General features: G+C 41.6%; 2 protein-coding genes across 8 annotated transcripts in view; one reads left to right on the top strand and one right to left on the bottom strand.

The window, feature by feature from the left end:
* Fam185a (family with sequence similarity 185 member A) overlaps window positions 1-761 on the bottom strand; it is a 47,830-nt gene extending 47,069 nt beyond the window's left edge. For both annotated transcript variants that reach the window (XM_006991064.4, XM_076565978.1), the window contains exon 1: window positions 213-761. In XM_006991064.4, coding sequence (XP_006991126.3) covers window positions 213-615 — 403 coding nt within the window. In that variant the 5' untranslated portion in view covers window positions 616-761. The remainder of the gene's footprint in view (window positions 1-212) is intronic.
* Window positions 1-18,191, top strand: part of Ccdc146 (coiled-coil domain containing 146) — a 156,188-nt gene that overhangs the window by 634 nt on the left and 137,363 nt on the right. For 2 of the 6 annotated variants that reach the window (XM_042272897.2, XM_076565955.1), the window contains exon 1: window positions 1,068-1,185. The exons of 1 other annotated variant lie outside the window; for it this stretch is intronic. The gene's annotated coding sequence lies outside the window, so the exon portion shown is untranslated. Of the gene's footprint in view, window positions 1-573; window positions 756-1,044; window positions 1,186-18,191 lie in introns of those variants that run through there. 3 more of the 6 variants (XM_076565954.1, XM_042272899.2, XM_042272896.2) reach the window with 3 other exon arrangements.

Genomic DNA, 18,191 nt, shown 5'->3' with positions numbered 1-18,191 from the left:
TGTAATAAGACACAGGTTATTCCAGTCCATGCTTCCATTCGGTTTTAATTTTTTCTCCTTAACTGGGACCCTGACTCTTAAATACTACTCGGGAATCCAAGAGTGTCGCTTTAGGAAAGAGGGCTCCTGAGTGGGCCGATGAGGTTAGAAAGTAGCGTGGAGAGAACCTAGCCAGCAGTGCTGCGACCCAGTCCCGTTTTCACGTCACTTGCCAAACTTGACGGGTGCGTTCACCTCCACCGACGCCTGGGGGTCGATGTCGTCTGACAGAATGGCCATCTCCTGCCGAGCAGCGTCGTACTGGACCTGCAGGCTGTCCAGGCCGCGCGCCGCGCGCCCCGGCCCGCACACCGCCACCTGCACGCGGTCGCCGTCGGGGTACGCCAGGGGATCCAGGGGCCGCACGACCAGGTGGCACGGGAGCCGCGCCCTCAGCCGCCCGAACGGGCTCACCGGCAGCGTCCACTCCCTCAGGGCGGCGCGCGCCAGGCCGGCCGGAGGGCCGTCCGCTGCTCCCCGCCGCGCCCCGTCGGAGCCCCGCGTCCGAGCGCCCAGAGCCGCGAGCCAGGCGCCCGCCCGCCCGCGGAGCGCGCGAGGCGGGAGGCGGCCGAGCATGCCCTCTCCGAGCGCCTCAGCCCCGGCTTCCCGGCCGCGCGAGCGCCCGCACCACGAGGCTGCCTCAGGTCAGTCACGAAGAGCCAGCGAGGCCCAGCACAGGACCGAAGGATTTAAATCCCAGCTGCAAAACCAACCCGGTAACAAAGTGTAACTTCAAAGCGCCTGGTTGAAACGGCGACCCTGACTCTTTGCCTATTTCCGCCCCTTTGGCGGAGGCCGCCGGGATATGTAGTTCTAGAGGAGCCAGACATCAAATACTCTGGCGGCTTTGGAACTACATATCCCAGGAGGCAGTGCGCCGAATAGATAGCGAGACAAGAGCCGATTGGTAGAGGAGCCTTGTCGTTGCTTCAAGTCCATTGGCCAAGGGACCGGAGGGGAGGGGAACTTAATCCAACTGACCAATGGAAAGAGTGGAAGGGACAGGACAGACTCAGCTTTGTGGTTACCTTGGATACCAAGGACGCGACTTGTTTGGAGAGAGTGGCGTTTGGGAGTGAGACCCCAGAGACCAAAACCCACAGAGAAAAATAAGAGTCTAAATAACGATCAGGACCAAGAGAAAGGGTAAGAAACAGTGTGTTTACAGATGGGAATTAGATGCAAAGTTACCCTCTGTAGGTTGTTAGAAGCAAACTTTACCAAACTAACGCTGAGTCCCCTGGGAACAGAGAATCCCTCAGCGAGAGACCTTACTTAGCAGGAGAGAAGAGACCCATTCTGTTGCCCCATCTCTCCCTTCTCCTCTGCCCTCTCAGCTAGAAAGCACTAGATAGAAAAAGTGTTAGAATCCTGGCTCCTAACTGTAAATAACCTTAGGTCAGTCATTCCGTGCCTTTGGGTTTTACGATTTGCTTGTAAAATGACGACAACAATATCTTTCTTGCCTTGTGTGGAAGGGTTTTTACAAAGATCAAATGAAATAACGCTTGGCAAAGCGGTGCACAGTGTACAAAATAATTAGAGTAGTGTTTTAGGAATGGCATTGTTTCTAAGCTGCCAGGAAATTTTGAGACATTTGAACATTTTAGAGAACTGCATAGATCTCTTTCACTACAAATGATCCTCGGCCTTAGTGGTAAAATAAAATCTTTTTCTTTTTTTCTTTCTTTTAGGCCATAAGACTTGTGAGGTGATGTCAGATTACTTTCCTATCCCTGTTGGTTTATCTGTGTCACCAGGACCTGTTCCTTCAGTTTTGATATAAAGATAGAATTACTAAATAACTCTATAAGGCTTTTATCCTTCTTTATTATTAAGTAGGCAGTAAAAATAACGGAAAGTGTGGGGTGCAGGCATTATTTCAGCCGTGCTTTCCTAGTTTCTCCTCTTTCTCCACATAATTCCCTAAAATCCTTACATACAGATAGTAGGTTTAGTAGAATGCATGTCCTGTGTGGTGGCATTCACTTGTAATCCTTCAGCATTTGGGAAGCTGAAACTGAGGATCTCAAATCTGAGGTCAACCTGGGCTACATAGTGAGAACTCTGTCTCAAAAACTAAAACAAAATGGTACCTTTAAAGATTGAAGCCCTCACCTCAAAGCTTGGGTGTATTTTTAACAAGAAACTTAACTAATGAGCTACCAAGGTGGTCATCGCCTTGGAGGGTTGGTAGGAGAACCATTAAACTGTTAAATCTATCAGTACCCTAGTCATCAAACACTATCAGATCTGAGAAGAAAAAATTTTACCTGAGCAGAAGTGACAGCTACCCCAGGTTCCTCCATGGTCATTGCAGACAGGGGTCCCAGAGCAGTATCAGTCTTCAGCTGCCAGGCCCAGAAAATCTGACAGAGTTTCCTATGGAGTAGAAATCTGGGGGGACCAGCCTACCTTGTCTTGTCAATTCCCCAGTGTCCTGCTTGTCCACAGTCTGGACAGGGTCTTAGCAGCAATTAAGGTACAAAGCAGTTTTCTGCTCCGTGGCTGGCTTTGCTACATTTAAAGCAAGCTCCAGGTGGAAGTTCTTCTGTGGCCATTCATCTTCCTGGGAGGAGATACAGGATGCTGCCATGAGCTGGCATGTCTCCATTATGAAATGCTTTTTTATTAAATGCCATATTCTCAGATCTCTGAAGCATTTGAGGATCAAGAGTCATTATCTGTTAGGTATAAATAGTTTAGTACCTCTAGAAGGCAAAACTCAGTTTTGGCATTGTAGACAATTTAATGTTTCTAAAATCAATACTAAGGGGATTACTCTTAGGTTACAAAATCTGGCTGCCAGCAAGATACATCCCTGTACATGGAGGCGCAGCTTTAAAACCTCAGTAAACCAGCATTGTTTTTAAATCCTATCTTTCACAAACCTGTTTTTAGGATAGAACAGGAATTATCATACATAAATCTATTCTAATCCAAAATATCTTGGAGACCTGAAGTCTCCTTAGCGGGCCCATTCCATGCGGTCACCTCTATCTAAGATGGCAGTGAAGTCATATGACCTCCCTCCATCCTTAGTTTAGATGGTGGCTGCTCATGGGGCTGTACTTAATTAAGGTGTGGCGGACCAAGTGTTGTTTTCCAGAGCAGTTCCAACTTGGAGTTACAAGTTTTAAGATAAATTTTTGTTATAGATTTTTAGCCATTCCCAATTCCTTAGCTGTTTGTTTATTAGCTAGGTAGGACAGCATAAAATAACTTTCTCTGGTTGGACAGTGGTGGCACACACCTTTAATCCCAGCATTCAGGAGGCAGAGCCAGGCGGATCTCTGTGAGTTTGAGGCCAGCCTGGAATACAGAGTGAGATACAGACAGGCACCAAAACTACATGGAGAACCCCGGTCTTGAAAAACCAAAACAAAACAAAAAATACTAACTTTCTCTGTCATGAACATGTAAACTCGGGCATCTATGACCGGTCAGAAGCAAACATGCAGTGGCCACATACATTCATACATCCAACTGAGCCTGAGGTAGACAGAAAGGCACAGAGCCATGGGAGAGTGGCTGGCTTCCCACATGTTCGCAGGAAAGACTCAGCTCTACCCAGGTTCTGCTCCAAGTTGATAGTTCTTTTTGTAGCCCTAGTAGGTTTCTTCACCAACAAGGCAGTAAGCCAAATCAAGCCGAATTAAGACAAAGGGCCAGGTTTAATCTGAGCAAAGCACTCTCGGGAATGGGAGCAGGAGAGAAATCAATGGCTTGTCTGAAGGGGATGGTTTAAATACCCTGTAGGGTGCAGGTAATGGCATGCCCCAAGGTAGGTTTGTGCTATGGTAAGTTTTTGAGCCAGGGCTTGGGCAGCCACCATGGAACTGGGCTTGGGGGCTGGGGGTGTTTCTCTGAGAGGGCGGGGTTTGAGGGGAGGAGTGGAGTAAGCTGTAGGCACAGGGCAGTGATGGGTCTGCCACAGACTGGGTGGAACTTGACTTTGGTGGTTTCTCTGAGAGGGCGGGGTTTGGAGGCGGGGAATGGGGCTTCTCAGCTGGGGCGAGCTGATCCAGCGGGAAAAACTATCTTTCTGTTAACTATCTATTGATAATGTTGTTAACTGTGTTAGAATTCTTCATTTTTAGCTGTTAAGAGACACTGGTCAGATTCTAGACTAAAGGCGCCTTTTCTTTCCCATGTCTCCATCATTTCTGTGTTTCTATCTTGCCTCAGTAGGATATAAAATAGATTTTATGCTAAGCAAGAGCCTACCATTAATAACGTCCTTGGCTTTGTGTTTTATGTGGACATAATTACTCGGATTAGTCTTCAAATTATCTGTTTTATGAAAACCCATAGGCATATTTTTGAAAATTTGGAAAAGGCACAAGCAAGTTGAGAATGAACTCAGAGTTGCTGTGTAAAATTGTTAGATATAGTTAGACTAAATATGCATCCTAAATAAGTTATCCTGTTTCTGTAGTAATTTTCCCTTTTCTGAGAAAAATTAAATTAATGGAATTGTCAACTGAGCCATAATGGTATATATATGATACAATCATTATTTCATTACTTTCAAATAAAGGAACTAAAACTTACTGAAAAATTACCTTTCTGATTTTATGAGGTTGAAAACTGAGACTGTGATTGCTATTAAGACTGATGTAAGATATTAAAGTAAACTAACAATCTAAAAAGTATCACATTTATCTATATGTAAATAGTGACTAACAAATACAATTTTCAAAACATGCTAATGTGCATCATCTCCCTGTATCCTCACAAAATGTTGTTAAGAAGGATGGCTATTATTCTCCCTGAATGACAGGTGAAGAAACAGATTCAGAAACATAAGATGATGCCAATATAATCCAGAAATTGTGGGCTTGAGTGATAAAAGCATAATGTACAAGAATTTTGGTCTTATTAGGCTACTTATAGTTAGAAATAATTTAATAATCTAAATGACCCCAAATAAGAGAGTGATAGTTAAATTGACTATATATTTGTAATATTATAAAGCAATTTAAAAATTATATTTTGAAGGTTGGTCAATCATATAGGAAATAATCTACAATACTGGGTAAAATTTTACATACCAACCTTTATATATAGTTCAATGTCAATTCTGTAATAATAGTAATATATTTAATATAGGATATATATTTAATATATTTATTATAGTATATAATATATATTATAATATATATAATATATGATATATAATATATTTAATATAGTAATATATTTAATATAATAAACAATTCCAGAGGGATGTACAACACTTTATAATGGTAGTTATCTCTAAGCAATGAGATTGAATGATTCATCATGTTATCAGTAGTGAACATGTTTTACATTTTAATAAGGAAAAAAGTAAGGACTTCTTGGACTGTACTGACACCTAAGGCTGTCTCAGAAATTCAAGAAATTTCTTAGCATCTAAATATGCAAGTGGGTAGAGTATTTTTTGCCAAGTAAATGTGAATGGTAGTGACTGTTTTATTATTGCTTTATGTTCAATTCATGAACAGCAGAGGGCATGAGAGTTTTCAGGAGAAAGAGTAACCAGACCATTGATTTAGTAATTCAGTGAAAGGGCCGTGGGACTGTGCTCATGTTCTGAATTATAAACTACTTTAAAACAAATACCTCTTGTGATTTGTTATTCTTATATCAACACACTCAAGAAAACTAATAACTATTGCTTCTGAGAAGTATTTAATGGATCTGTAAGGTAAAGCCATTTGAAATCTCCATATGAAACTACAAATAGAGACACTTTGATTCTGCCTTTGTACTGTTTGTTTGTGCTGCTGCGCTGGCCACAGCGACAGCCTGCTGCGCTGTGTGGTGAGGGTGAGGGCACTGGCCACAGCCTGCTGGGCTGTGTGGTGAGGGTGAGGGCACTGGCCACAGCCTGCTGCGCTGTGTGGTGAGGGTGAGGGCACTGGCCACAGCCTGCTGCGCTATGTGGTGAAGGTGAGGACTAACAGCCTGCTGGGCTGTGTGGTGAGGGTGAGGATTAACAGCCTGATGGGCTGTGTGGTGAGGGTGAGGATTAACAGCCTGCTGGGCTGTGTGGTGAGGGCACTGGCCACAGCCTGCTGGGCTGTGTGGTGAGGGCACTGGCCGCAGCCTGCTGGGCTGTGTGGTGAGGGTGAGGACTAACAGCCTGCTGGGCTGTGCTGTGTGGTGAGACCGAACCACTCCAACTTGGAACCTCAGGGGAAGCATTGACATTTCACAGGCAATCATGAAGTTCCATGCTAATTTTTCAGATGGCCCTTGGAAGAAGTGTAATTCCTAATTTTCTGTCAGTATTGCATTTTAAATTATTTTTCTGCATGCATTGAGATGATCAGTTTTTTTGAAATATATTGCTGTGGTATCTCACAATAATTAAGCCTTTAAATATTTAACCATTTTTCATTCCCTGCATAAACTTCGTTTGATCATGTTGCTATCTTTTCTATATGAGTTAGTAGATTCAACTAATGGCTTATGAGAATTTTTGTATTTCATGTTTATATGAGTTAATTAGTCTGAAATTTTCTTTGATGTCTTTTATCCTTTAGGTGTTATGGTAAATTAGGAGGTAAATGTTGTAGCTTTTCTTTTGCTGAGAGAATTATAGAGAATTAGTTGGTATTGTGATTTAGTTTTATTTGCCTTACTCAAAAATAAATGTGCTTTCTTTATGTGAAATCTTCAATTTATAAACCATTAGTCTTTCCCTGTTTTCTATCTAGTTTGTGGAGCTCTTATTCAAATATTTGTAAAATTTGCATTCTCTCATTTATGCACATTGGCTGTGTTTGCAGGCTGTTCATGCTTTCATTCTTTGTACACCATTCTGGATGATGTCCTCAAGTCTGTGTTCAAATCTGCTAATTCTTCCCTGATCTTAGCTAATCTTGTAGTTAATGTCCCTATTCCATTTTCTTATTTTTTAAATAAGATTTATTTAGTTTATTTTATGTGTACAAATGTTTTTCTTGAATGCATGTGTGTGCCATATGAGTGCCTGGCACCTGCAGAGGTCAAAAGAGGGTGTCAAATCCCCTGAAGCTGGAATTAAAGTCCTCTGCAAAAGCAGTGGGTCTCTTTATGTGGAGCCATCTCTCCAGCCCTGCCTTTCCTTCCGAACGACTGTGTCTTCATCTTTAGAGGATTGAGTTGGTTCTTCCACAGCTCTGCTTTTCCCTTTTCCCTGCACATTTTTAACCTCAGTTTTGCCTCCTTTAACTGTTTTGAAATTCAGTTACTACAGTGCATATTGTTTGCAGGTTGCTGTTTCTGCTTAGGTGGTCTCCTGCTCATGGTGCTTTATTTCCTGTCATGACCTCTAGATTTCTAAAATTTTGATTAGTCTCTCATTGCCAATGGAAGTTGTCTGTTGTGAAAATCCTTTCAATGCTAAGTTATGATGATTTCCTTCCAGGATGGTGAGGGATTAGCCTCTTTCAGAGCCTTTCAATTTTTGTGGTCATGGGAAAGTTTTAAATTTTAATCATTTTATTTGTCTTTAAATTTTGTCTTTTTTAAATAAAATAATTCATTCATATAGAAAATAAATGTAAAGTATAAGGTACAAAGAATCATACAATGAAATGAACATATTTTTGCCAAATATCCAATTTAAGAATTAAGATGCTTCCACTGTATTTTTTTCCTTATTTATCTTGTGGCCTTCACTTTGTGGGGGGCTGAATTGAGAGCTATGAGGAAGAAAAGAGGCTTCTCAAATACAGAGAGTGAGGGGAAATCCCCGTCAGCTCTTGTTCTGTTGGTCCAGCCCCAAGGTTGGCTCCAAACCAGTTTGTACTGGCATCATCAGGTCATGAAGACACCCAGGAGTTGGAGAACACTGAACCTTTAATAGAGAAACTGGGAGTGGGTGAGGATGGAGGGGATACCCATGCTCGTCTCCTTTTTCTTGCTTCTTAGTGGTGTGGACAGCCTGAATTATGTGGTTCTAAGTGACATCATAAGGAAAGACTATAAGAGATAAGAGAACCCAGTCTCGGGCCATGATGAAGAGGACACATGAAACTAGAAAGTATAGGGGAAATTCACATGAGAGAAGGCTCGAGAAAACGATTCTTCATTTTGTTTTGACTGCTACAAAAAAAACAAAACAAAACAAACAAACAAAAAACACCAAAACACCCAAAACAAAAGTGGGCTCCACTCCTGCTTAAACATGGAAGACAGCCAAAAGATTAATTAAGACTTGGAGAAACTGATGACAATAAAACACCAACTTCTCAGGACAATTCACTTTTGCACACAGCATAACAAAAGCTTTCAGAAGAAAAACATTGCAGCCATTATCTACTACGGAAGGCAGATAATTGTGGTCTGAGTATAACTGGACTGCTCACCTATGAAAAACAAACAAATGAATAAATAAAATTAGTAGGTCTGATGGAGACCTGGCGCTTTAGACAATCACATTTAAAATATCCAGCATCCTAGCAAAAATCACCCAACATATCCAACATGTCCAACATATCAGGAATAGAGTCTGGCCAGTTCTCAATGAGCAAAAAACAATCAACAGACCCAACTTTATAACAGAAAATTTTCTTTACGGTGTCCAGAAAGCTTTGAAACAACCCAAATGTCCCTCAAATATGAGTGGAAAAACAAATTGTCTTGCATCCATATAAAAAGGTGACAATGAAACATAAATGTCAAAAATATTGTAATAAGCAAAAGAAGCCATATTCAAATGATCACATACTATGTGGTTATACTCATGACCTTCTAGAAAAGGCAACATGTAGATGCTGAGGAACAGATGGGCTCTCACTGGGCATGAGCATGAGTGTGAGTGGTACAGGAGAGCTCAGTGTTGAGAATAGAGATCTATCTGCATCGTGATTTCTACAGAGAACTAGAGGTCAAAAGTGGTTTGCTCTATGTAAAGGTCAGAAATGAGTTCTAAGAATCACCCGGAGAGAATCCCATCTTGAAGCAGATGGCTTGGCAGGTGAATTCTGTTGAAGATTCTAAGAAAAAAAAAATCAGTTCTACATAAATGCTTCCGAAAGTTAGAAGAGAATGCTTCCAAACTCATTTTATGGCGTCTGCATTATCCTTTAGGGGGAGGGGTGGGGTTTGAGACAGGGTCTCTCTCTGAGTGGTCTTGGCTGGCCTGGAACTCACTATGTAGACCAGGCTGGCCTCAAACCCACAGGTCACAGAGACACACTTGTGTTTGCAGGACTAAAAGTGTGTGCCCACAACCTACTCACCTGCATTGTCTTGCTAACAAAACCAGACAGAGATATTGTCAGAAATAAAACAAAACAAAAACCTCTGCAGAACAGTATTCCTCATGTACATGGAAACAAGCCAAGGCAGCAGAACGTGAGGTAAGAACCCAAGGAGGAAAGATTGCTCTTGACTCTGGCTTCAAGGATCTCACCCCGCAGTCACTTGGTTTGTTGTGTCTGGCTATGTGCACTGCCACACAGCATCACGATGAAAAGGATGTGGTGCCCCAGGAAACGATGATGCTTTTAGGTGGTGTGGGAGACTATCCAAATGCACGAGATGGTGAAGATGTCTTAGATACCATTCTAAATACATGATACATAAAAGAAATAATCTATACGTCATTAAAATTAAAACTTCTGAACTTTGAAAGGCAATACCAACAGAATGAAAAGTAAAGCTACTAACACAGAAAAAAATATTGCAAAAGACACATTTGGTAAAGGACTATTTTCCAAAACATACAGAAGACTTAAAACTCAGTAACAGATTTAAAAAGCAACCCAATATCCTTAACAGACATCTAACTAAGGAAGATATAAAGATAAAAAAAAAATACTGAGATGAGCCAGGTAGTGGTGGCTCGTGCCTTTTATCCCAGCACTTGAGATGCAGAGGCAGGCAGATCTCTGTGAGTTCGAGACCAGCCTGGTCTACAGAGCAAGTTCCAGGACAGGCTCCAAAGCTATACAGAGAAACCCTGTCTCAGAAAAACTAAAACAAAAAACAAAAAATACTGAGATGAAAATATGCACAAAATAAAGAAATCATTATAGAAATGTAAATTAAAACCACGAGCTACTTCTGCAGTCCCTAGAATGTCTGCAATTAAAGATATTGACAATACCTAATGCTGACAAGGATGCAGCATCGTAGGAATCTTGCATGTTGCTAAATATGAATGTAACAAGGTGCAGTATTTTAGAGGCCAATTTGCAGTTTCCTGGAAAATTAAATAAACATTTACCTTATTACCCAACAATTCTACTCTTACTATTACTCATGATGTAGAAGTATATAGTCACATGAAGAGGACTTGCCCTGTAATGTGTTAGTAACTTTATTCATAATCACCCAAACCTGGAAACAAGTGAAATGTCTGCCCACTGATGAATGATGAGTAAACTGTAGTGTACATCTGCAATGGAATTGAATTCAACAAGAAAGGGAATTAATATGGGTGAACAACAGTGTAGATGAATCTCATAACCCTTGTACTAAATGAGAGAAGCCAAAAATGTCTATGATTCTGTCTTACTTTGGGATACCATAACAAAGTCTTGTAGACATGGTGACTTATAAACAACAGAAGGGATTTCTTTTGGTCCTGAAGGCTGGACGTCTAAGATCAGAGTGCCAGCATAGTCATGTTCAGATAAGGACCCACTTCTGAGCTGCAGGCTGCCAACTTCTTGTGTCCTTGTATGCCAGAAAGAGAGCTAAATAGCACCCTGTCCTCTTCTCTGCTGGCTCTAAGGCACTAGTCTTGTTTATGAGAGCTTCATTCATAGGACCCGTTATTCCAACTGGCCATGCCTGCAATACCACCAATTAGGATTAGCTTTTAACATGAATGGGGGTGTGCATGAAACACAAGCATATACTTCATAGCTTATTATATGAAGTTTTAAAAAAGGCAAAGTAACTGGCCATTCTCAGATGCTCCAAGGATGGTGGGTGTGGAGCGTAAAAGCAAGTGGGATGAGGAACAGTGACTTAGTTAGGGTTTCTATTCTATGAAGAGACACCATGACCATGGCAACTCCTATAGAGGAAAACATTTCAATTACAGTTCAAAGGTTTAGTTCATTATCATCATGATGGGGAGCATGGCAGTGTGCAGGCAGACCTGATGCTGCAGCTGAGAGTCCTTCATCTTGCAGGCAACAGGAAGTGGTCTATCTCACTGGGCATGGCTTGACCATATATGAGACCTCAAAGCCCGCCCCCACAATGACACACTTCCTCTAACAAGGCCATCCTACTTTAACAAAGCCACACCTCCTAATAGCACCACAGCCTATGAGATTATGGGGGCCAATTACATTCAGACTACCACAGACAGTAAAGGGACACAAAGGACAATTTTAGAACAATGGAAAAGGTTTTGGTAGTGATCAGGTTGTAAGAGCTCATCAAATTGTACACTTATGATTGTGACTTTTATTGTGTATAAGTTACATTTCAATAAAACTGAATATAAATTCTAAGTCCTGATTTCTTTTACCACTCATGTTTCTGAGCATAATACGTCAGTTTTTGGTCGTTAACATTTTGGTTGTGTGGTCAGTATTTGGTGTCTGACCACACTGGTCCCTCCAGAGATGTACATCTACCTGAGTCTTGGACATGGTCTCTGTCTTCCTCTGAGAATTCTGCATCCCCATCTGGTTTCAAATGTATAGTTCCAAAAGCTCCTTGAAGTAACAGTCTCATATCACACCTTCAAGGACTCTTAGGGTTTCATTTTCACTACCACACTCAATACGTGTTTCCCACCACTCTATGACCTCTCCGGGGCTCTGGACATGTATAACCCTCTTTATCATATGAAAGGGTAAGAGTGGTGATAGCTCTGGACCCTTGTTGCTGACCCCAAGTTCCCCATCAGCCTTTTGATATTCTTTTTCTCCCATTTTCATTGATTATTTGGGAATTTCATACAATACACCCCAATCACACTCGTTTCCCCATCCTCCAAGGTCTACCCTCCCACCCTTTTGCCTGCCCCCCAAAAAGAAAAAAAATCACAAAGTCCAATTTGTGTTGCCTATATACTCATTGGATCGTGGTTAAACTCCCAGCAGCCAGCCCCCTAAAGAAAACTGAGTCCTTCCAACCCACCCCAGTCCAGAAGCCATCAACTGTGAACAGCTACACTTCAACATCTTTATCACAGTTTTTAAGGACTCTCTTCAATGGCTTTCTGTCTAGACTGCTTTTTTGGGGGGAGGGGGTCATAGAAGCCTCAATGCCTCTCATTCTCAATTATGAGTCTGCACTTATTGGTAACAAAAGAAGCTTCCTTGCCCATAACAGCCAGTGGCAGCACAGAGGATAGACATCAACATAGTTTCCTGTGGCACCCTTGATCATGGACATCAACATGTCCTCAGGCAGCAGCATAGGCCATGGATGTCCACATGACCTCCAGCAGGAGCACAGACCACAGATATCAAGATGACCTCAGGTGGCGACCTGGGCCACAGACATCCACATGTCCTCTGGCAGTAATAGCAACACTATGGACTATGAACATCAACCTGGTCTCAAGCAGCAGCACAGACCATGGGTGCCTTCCATCCCAACCCCCCACTTCAGCATGGACCACGGACTTCTGGTCTTTCAAGGAGGCCCAATCCAGAAAATGAACTGTTCTCCATCTTTGATATCCTGCTGTGCATTGGGGGGTGGGGAGGGGCAGAACCTTTGCCAGTCCAGGCTGCTGCACACCACCCTGCTGGCCACTTCTACATCTTTCCACTGTCCATTGCACATGTATCCTTCAAGGTGGCACTGCAAACTGCTGGGTGTCACACCGTATATATTTTTGCCCGAACAACTTTACATGCAAATACTTATTGAAAGGAGTCTTTAGTCTGGTCCAAGGTTTCTGGTTTCTGAAGCACCATAAATACTGGAGATGTCTCAGACATCCTGTTGTTGCCCAGAGTCAGGGTGATCTTGCTGCTGGGCAGGCCATCTTGAGGCAGGGTCCATGAGAACTCCAGCCAATGCACACCTCTCTGTTCAAGGGCAGTATGTTGACCTTGGACTCTCCTTCCTGCAGCAGGGCAAGCAGCTCTAGCTGCAGTAGCTGCCCTCCATGCTGTGGGCCAGGCTCCAGGTGGACTGAGGACCGGGCATGGCTCCCTTCCACCACCCTTTTTTCCAGTTTCATGAGAACATTTTTTAACAGCATCTTCCCATAAGACCTGCCTTTTTTTAGTTATTCTGGGGATACTTTGTGCTCTGAATACTCATCCTCTGTGGCCTTGTCTTCCCTCGGAATATCTGTGGGTCTCTCAGGCTCCTTGATGCTGCTTTGAGGTCCCTTAGGCGCCGCGGCAGCAGCCACCATCTTGAATCCAAGGCCGATTGTTCTATGACACTAAGCATGTTATTTCTTTGTTGTTTAGCAATAGGAGACTGATATACTTGATCTCACGTCCTTTGCTACACAAACCTCAGTCTACATCTCTAACTTCATCTCCACTTCTCCTCTTTATGTATCTCAGATTTGAAGCAAAGTGCTCACTGTGGCCTCTGACTGTCTCTGTTTCCCGCTCTGTTCATCCATTTCCTGTCACTATAGGTAATATTTGATAAAAAGAAAAGGGTTGTTTTGACTCACAATTTTGAGAGTTTAGCCCATGACCAGTTGGCCCCATTGTAGTTTTTTATATTATTATTATTATTATTATTATTATTATTATTATTATTATTATTTTACTCTTTGCTCTTTGGGGGCCCACCACCCAGCTCCCAAATAATCACATGGAGACTTATTCTTTCTTATGAATGCCTGGCCTTAGCTTGACTTGTTTCTAGGCAGCTTTTTAAAAATTATCCCATCTACCTTTTGCCTCTGGGCTTTTACCTTTTTCTATTTCTGTGTATCTGTTTTTCCTCCTTCTTATTCTGTGTCTGGCTGGGTGGTTGGATGACTGGCCCCTGGAGTCCTCCTCTCCTTCTCTTGTTCCTTGATCTTTTCTTCTCTTTTATCCTTCTACTTATTCTCTCTGCCTGCCAGCCCTGCCTATCCTTTCTCCTGCTAGTTATGAGCCATTCAGCTCTTTATTAGACCAATCAGGTGTTTTAGACAGGCAAAGTAACACAGCTTCACAGAGTTAAACAAATATTCCACAGCATACACAAATGTAACACATCTTAAATAATATTCCACATTTCCTCCTCCTTGTCTAGACAAAAATGGAAGGTTTTAACTTTAACATAGTAAAACTATATACAAGAAAAACAGTTATCAAGTAAAAATTACATTTACAATATTCAGTCCATTTGTATTTAACAAATTTAGAGTAAATACTCCATTGTCTATCATATCTTAGTGATTCTAAAGTTTTATACCTAATTTACTTTTTATCATAATTAAGGAAAACTATAACTTTAACCATTTAATTTCTAACTCCTTAAAAGACCTCATTAGGAAGTAATATTACCTAACAACAAAGACATCTGGCTGCCTGGACAGTCACCCAAAGTTCCTCTACAACATTGGGGCATCTATCTTCAGCCTACAGGCCTAGAGTATCTGCCAGACTCTTCTATGAAGCAGGAATTTTGAAGGACTGTCCTTTCTTGTTTTGGCAAAGTTCAGCAGTCACTTTCTTGTGTGTCTTGCATGTCCGGTTTGTACAGCATACTGTCAGGCAGTTCAGGCAAGAGCTGTTTCTTGCCCAAATGGCTAGCCTTGCCACATTGAAAGCAAACTCCATATGGAGTTTCTTTGATGCCCATCATCCTTTTATGAGGTAGATTGGTGCTGCCAGGAGCAGACATGTCTCACTGTCATAAAAAGTCTCAGGTTATTAAACATTTTAAATGCCATATTCTGTAGGTCTTTGAACTGTTTGAAGATTATCTAAACATATATATTTAACCATGAAAACATACCTAATGTGACTACAAATTTGATTATTATAGATTAACTACTCACCTCATTTCTTAATTATACATTCCATTTTTAAATGAGCTGCATAAGCACAATACCCCAAACAGGATTACAAACATACATACAGTGTAACAAAATAACTTTAAATTTGTATCAATATACCAAAATCCATGCCAATGCAAAATATCTGGGGTTAATAGTTGTCTTTTTATCCTATATTCCTGCATTCCCCTAAATTATAACAAATATCCATAACCCACCAAATAACCAAAAACCACCCACACCCCAACCCTTGGGAATGTGGGCATTGTCTTCTCTAGATTGCTTCCTGTTGTCTGTGGGCAAAGACATCTTTATGGGTCCCTGGGAAAATTGAGATAATGGCCAAGTCCTGGGAAGACCAGCTATAACCTTTGTTGATATATATCACTTGTCAGGATTCAGGAAGTCTCCCTTGATCAAATCTAATTCATATCAATTCTGAAGGAGTCCACAACCTTTGGTTTCCTATGGGAACAAAAGCAAAACCTCTTCTCCAAAGCACTTTTTGAGTTCCATTTTAAAGTTAAATCATTCTTAAAATATCTGGGCTGGTTTATTTCATCAATCCCTCTTTTAATCCCATGTCTCTTAGCCACTGTCATTGGCTTATCAGCAATCAAAAAATTCAATATCAATACAGCAACATACAGGATTTAAACTCCTTGTGTATTTCCCATCTCTATCTACATGGCTTATTTTTTTATTACTTTACTTCTCTCTGGAAAGACTTTATTATTTTTAAACTATTCATTTTGTTCTGTGACTGTCTATACTCTTTCTTTCTTCTTAAGCCATTTAGAGGTTTTATTTTCATCTTCATATCTATAGTCTTTTTTTTTTTTTTTTTTTTTTGGTGTGTGTGTGAGCAAAAAACTGCTAAGCAGCATGGCTGGGACCTCCAAGTGGCTTTGATGGCTAGCTCCATCCACTTCTTGGATCATGAAAGCCAAGCCTAAAGCTCTTAGCCTGGTCAGAGGTATTTTTGATCAGGAAATGCATTCAACCCCCCAGTTCTGGAATGCCAGTGCCCTGAACTGTGGAAGGCATTACTTAGCATGGAAAAGGCTGTTTAAGTGCTCTGCAGTATGGCAGAACTTCTTAAAGGAGCCCTGTCCTTTTTTCTCCAGCTTTCTCAGGCCCTACATGGAAATATGGGCCCATGTTGGAATGCCAAAATGTAGGTTTTTTTTTTTTTTTTAATTTTAGTCTTTGTTCTTTGGGAGCTCACCACCCAGCTCCCAAATAACCACATTGAGACTTTTTTTTTTTTTTTTTATGAATGCCTGGCCTTAGCTTGGCTTATTGCTAGCCAGCTTTTCTTAAATTATCTCATGTACCTTTTGCTTCTAGGCTTTTACCTTTTTCTATTTCTGTGTCTTTTCTTTCCTTCTTATTCCATATCTGGCTGTGTTGCTGAGTGGCTGGCCCTTGGCATCTTCTCTCCTCCTTTTCTCGCTCCTCCCTCCTTCTCTCTCTTCTATTTATTCTCTCTACTTGGCCGCGCCACCTGTCCCTCTCTCCTGCCTACTTATTGGCCATTCAGCTCTTTGTTAGACCAATCAGGTGTTTTAGACAGTACAAAGTAACACAGCTTCACAGAGTTAAACAATAGCAACATAAAAAATTGCAACACATCTTTGCATCATTAAACAAATATTCCACAGCATAAATGAATGTAACACATCTTAAAATAATATTCCACGATACTCCATGGCTTCTAGACCTCCACCAGCCATCATAATGGAAGCACATGGAGGCCACAACAAAGTCTGCTCCCTGATATTCTTGAATGCTTGAATTCTAAACCTTTTCCTTCCTTAAGATGAGGTTCTGGGTTCATAGGGGCCATGTGAAATTGTTTTCTCATCATTAACTCAGAAATTTATTTTTAGTTTTGATGTCTTCTTCCAATGCAAAGGTAGAAAATTTTGGTTGGTAAATGTTCTTCTAACCCTGTAATTGATAGTCCTTTGTCCTCTAGAGGAAGGAACTAGATTGTGTAAGAGATGCTACTCAGAGGAGGAAGATTGATGTAGAGGTCCACTTAGGGTGCTTAGAAATGGGGAGTACTACTTAACCACAAAGGGAGGCTATGAAATACATAGACCTGCAGAGGGAACGTGACCTACAGCGCTTGCTATGTAAGGTGGCTCTTTCCTGACTTGGAGTTGACTAAGGACTTTTTAAATGCTGTGTTGCTCACTTTCTGTTTCTCCATACCAGACGTTCTACACAATTCTAATCCTATGTTTAAGACTTTAGAATGTAGTTTGAAGAGCAGACCACCATTGTAACTTGTGCTGTGCTTTCACACCAGTACCTGACTGGAGTTCTGGATTCAGCTCACTCTGGACCAGTTCATGTAGCTTATATACCGTTGAAATGTTTGGTCCAATTGTCAAAACAATTAAAGTACATCATATACAAAAGAAAAAAGAACCAAACAGTAGTGGGTGGACACTAACACTGCAGACAGAGGACCTGCTGTGCTTTGTGCTGAGGCTTCACAGACATCACTCCATTTCTTTGTCAGTGCTGTCAAATCATTTTGTAGCTAATGGAGTAACTAGAGGGTGCATATTCTGCCCTGGGTCACACAGGAAGGAAGAATTGAAACCGAAGTCTAAACTGATGAACTTCAAATCACGGTTTCCATCCTGGGAGACTAATTTAAAGTGGTGAACCCAGGCTTGGTAAGGTGAGGGAGAAGAGGAAGCAGAGGAGGGAAGGCCCAAGAATAAGGCTCTTTGCTAATGCCATGGGGAAAACCTTTAAATATTTATTTTTTTTAAATTATGTCTATGTGTGTACCTATGTGAGTTTATGGGTACCACATGCATGCAGGTGCCTAGAGGCCAGAAGGTGATGGATCCCTTGAGACTGGAATTACAGGGGGTTCTGGCTCCTCTGCAATAGCAGTAAGTGCTCCTAACTGCCAGCCTGTCACTCCAGGCCTATGGATAATGTCTTAAATATAATACAGTATGAATGGGTAAGGACTGTGAGCCTGGAGATAGTTTTAATGACTCGTGCTGTTTATTAATGCTGATCTTGGGCACATCCTCGATCCTCTCTGAGGGTAGGTACACAGTGAATGGCCACTGTGCAAGAGTGCCTTCATGCTGACAAGAGCAACCAGGCTTGTATGTGGGAGACAAAAATCATGTCTGTTTCTGTGGCGGTTCTGTCATGAACTCTAAGAAAGGGGGAAATACCCAAGAAGCTTTGAAGGGATGGC

This window comes from Peromyscus maniculatus, chromosome 3 (genome assembly GCF_049852395.1).
Source record: "Peromyscus maniculatus bairdii isolate BWxNUB_F1_BW_parent chromosome 3, HU_Pman_BW_mat_3.1, whole genome shotgun sequence".
Classification (NCBI taxonomy): domain Eukaryota; kingdom Metazoa; phylum Chordata; class Mammalia; order Rodentia; family Cricetidae; genus Peromyscus; species Peromyscus maniculatus.
Note: the sequence above shows the minus strand (reverse complement) of the source record. Positions and strands in the feature narration are given on the sequence as shown.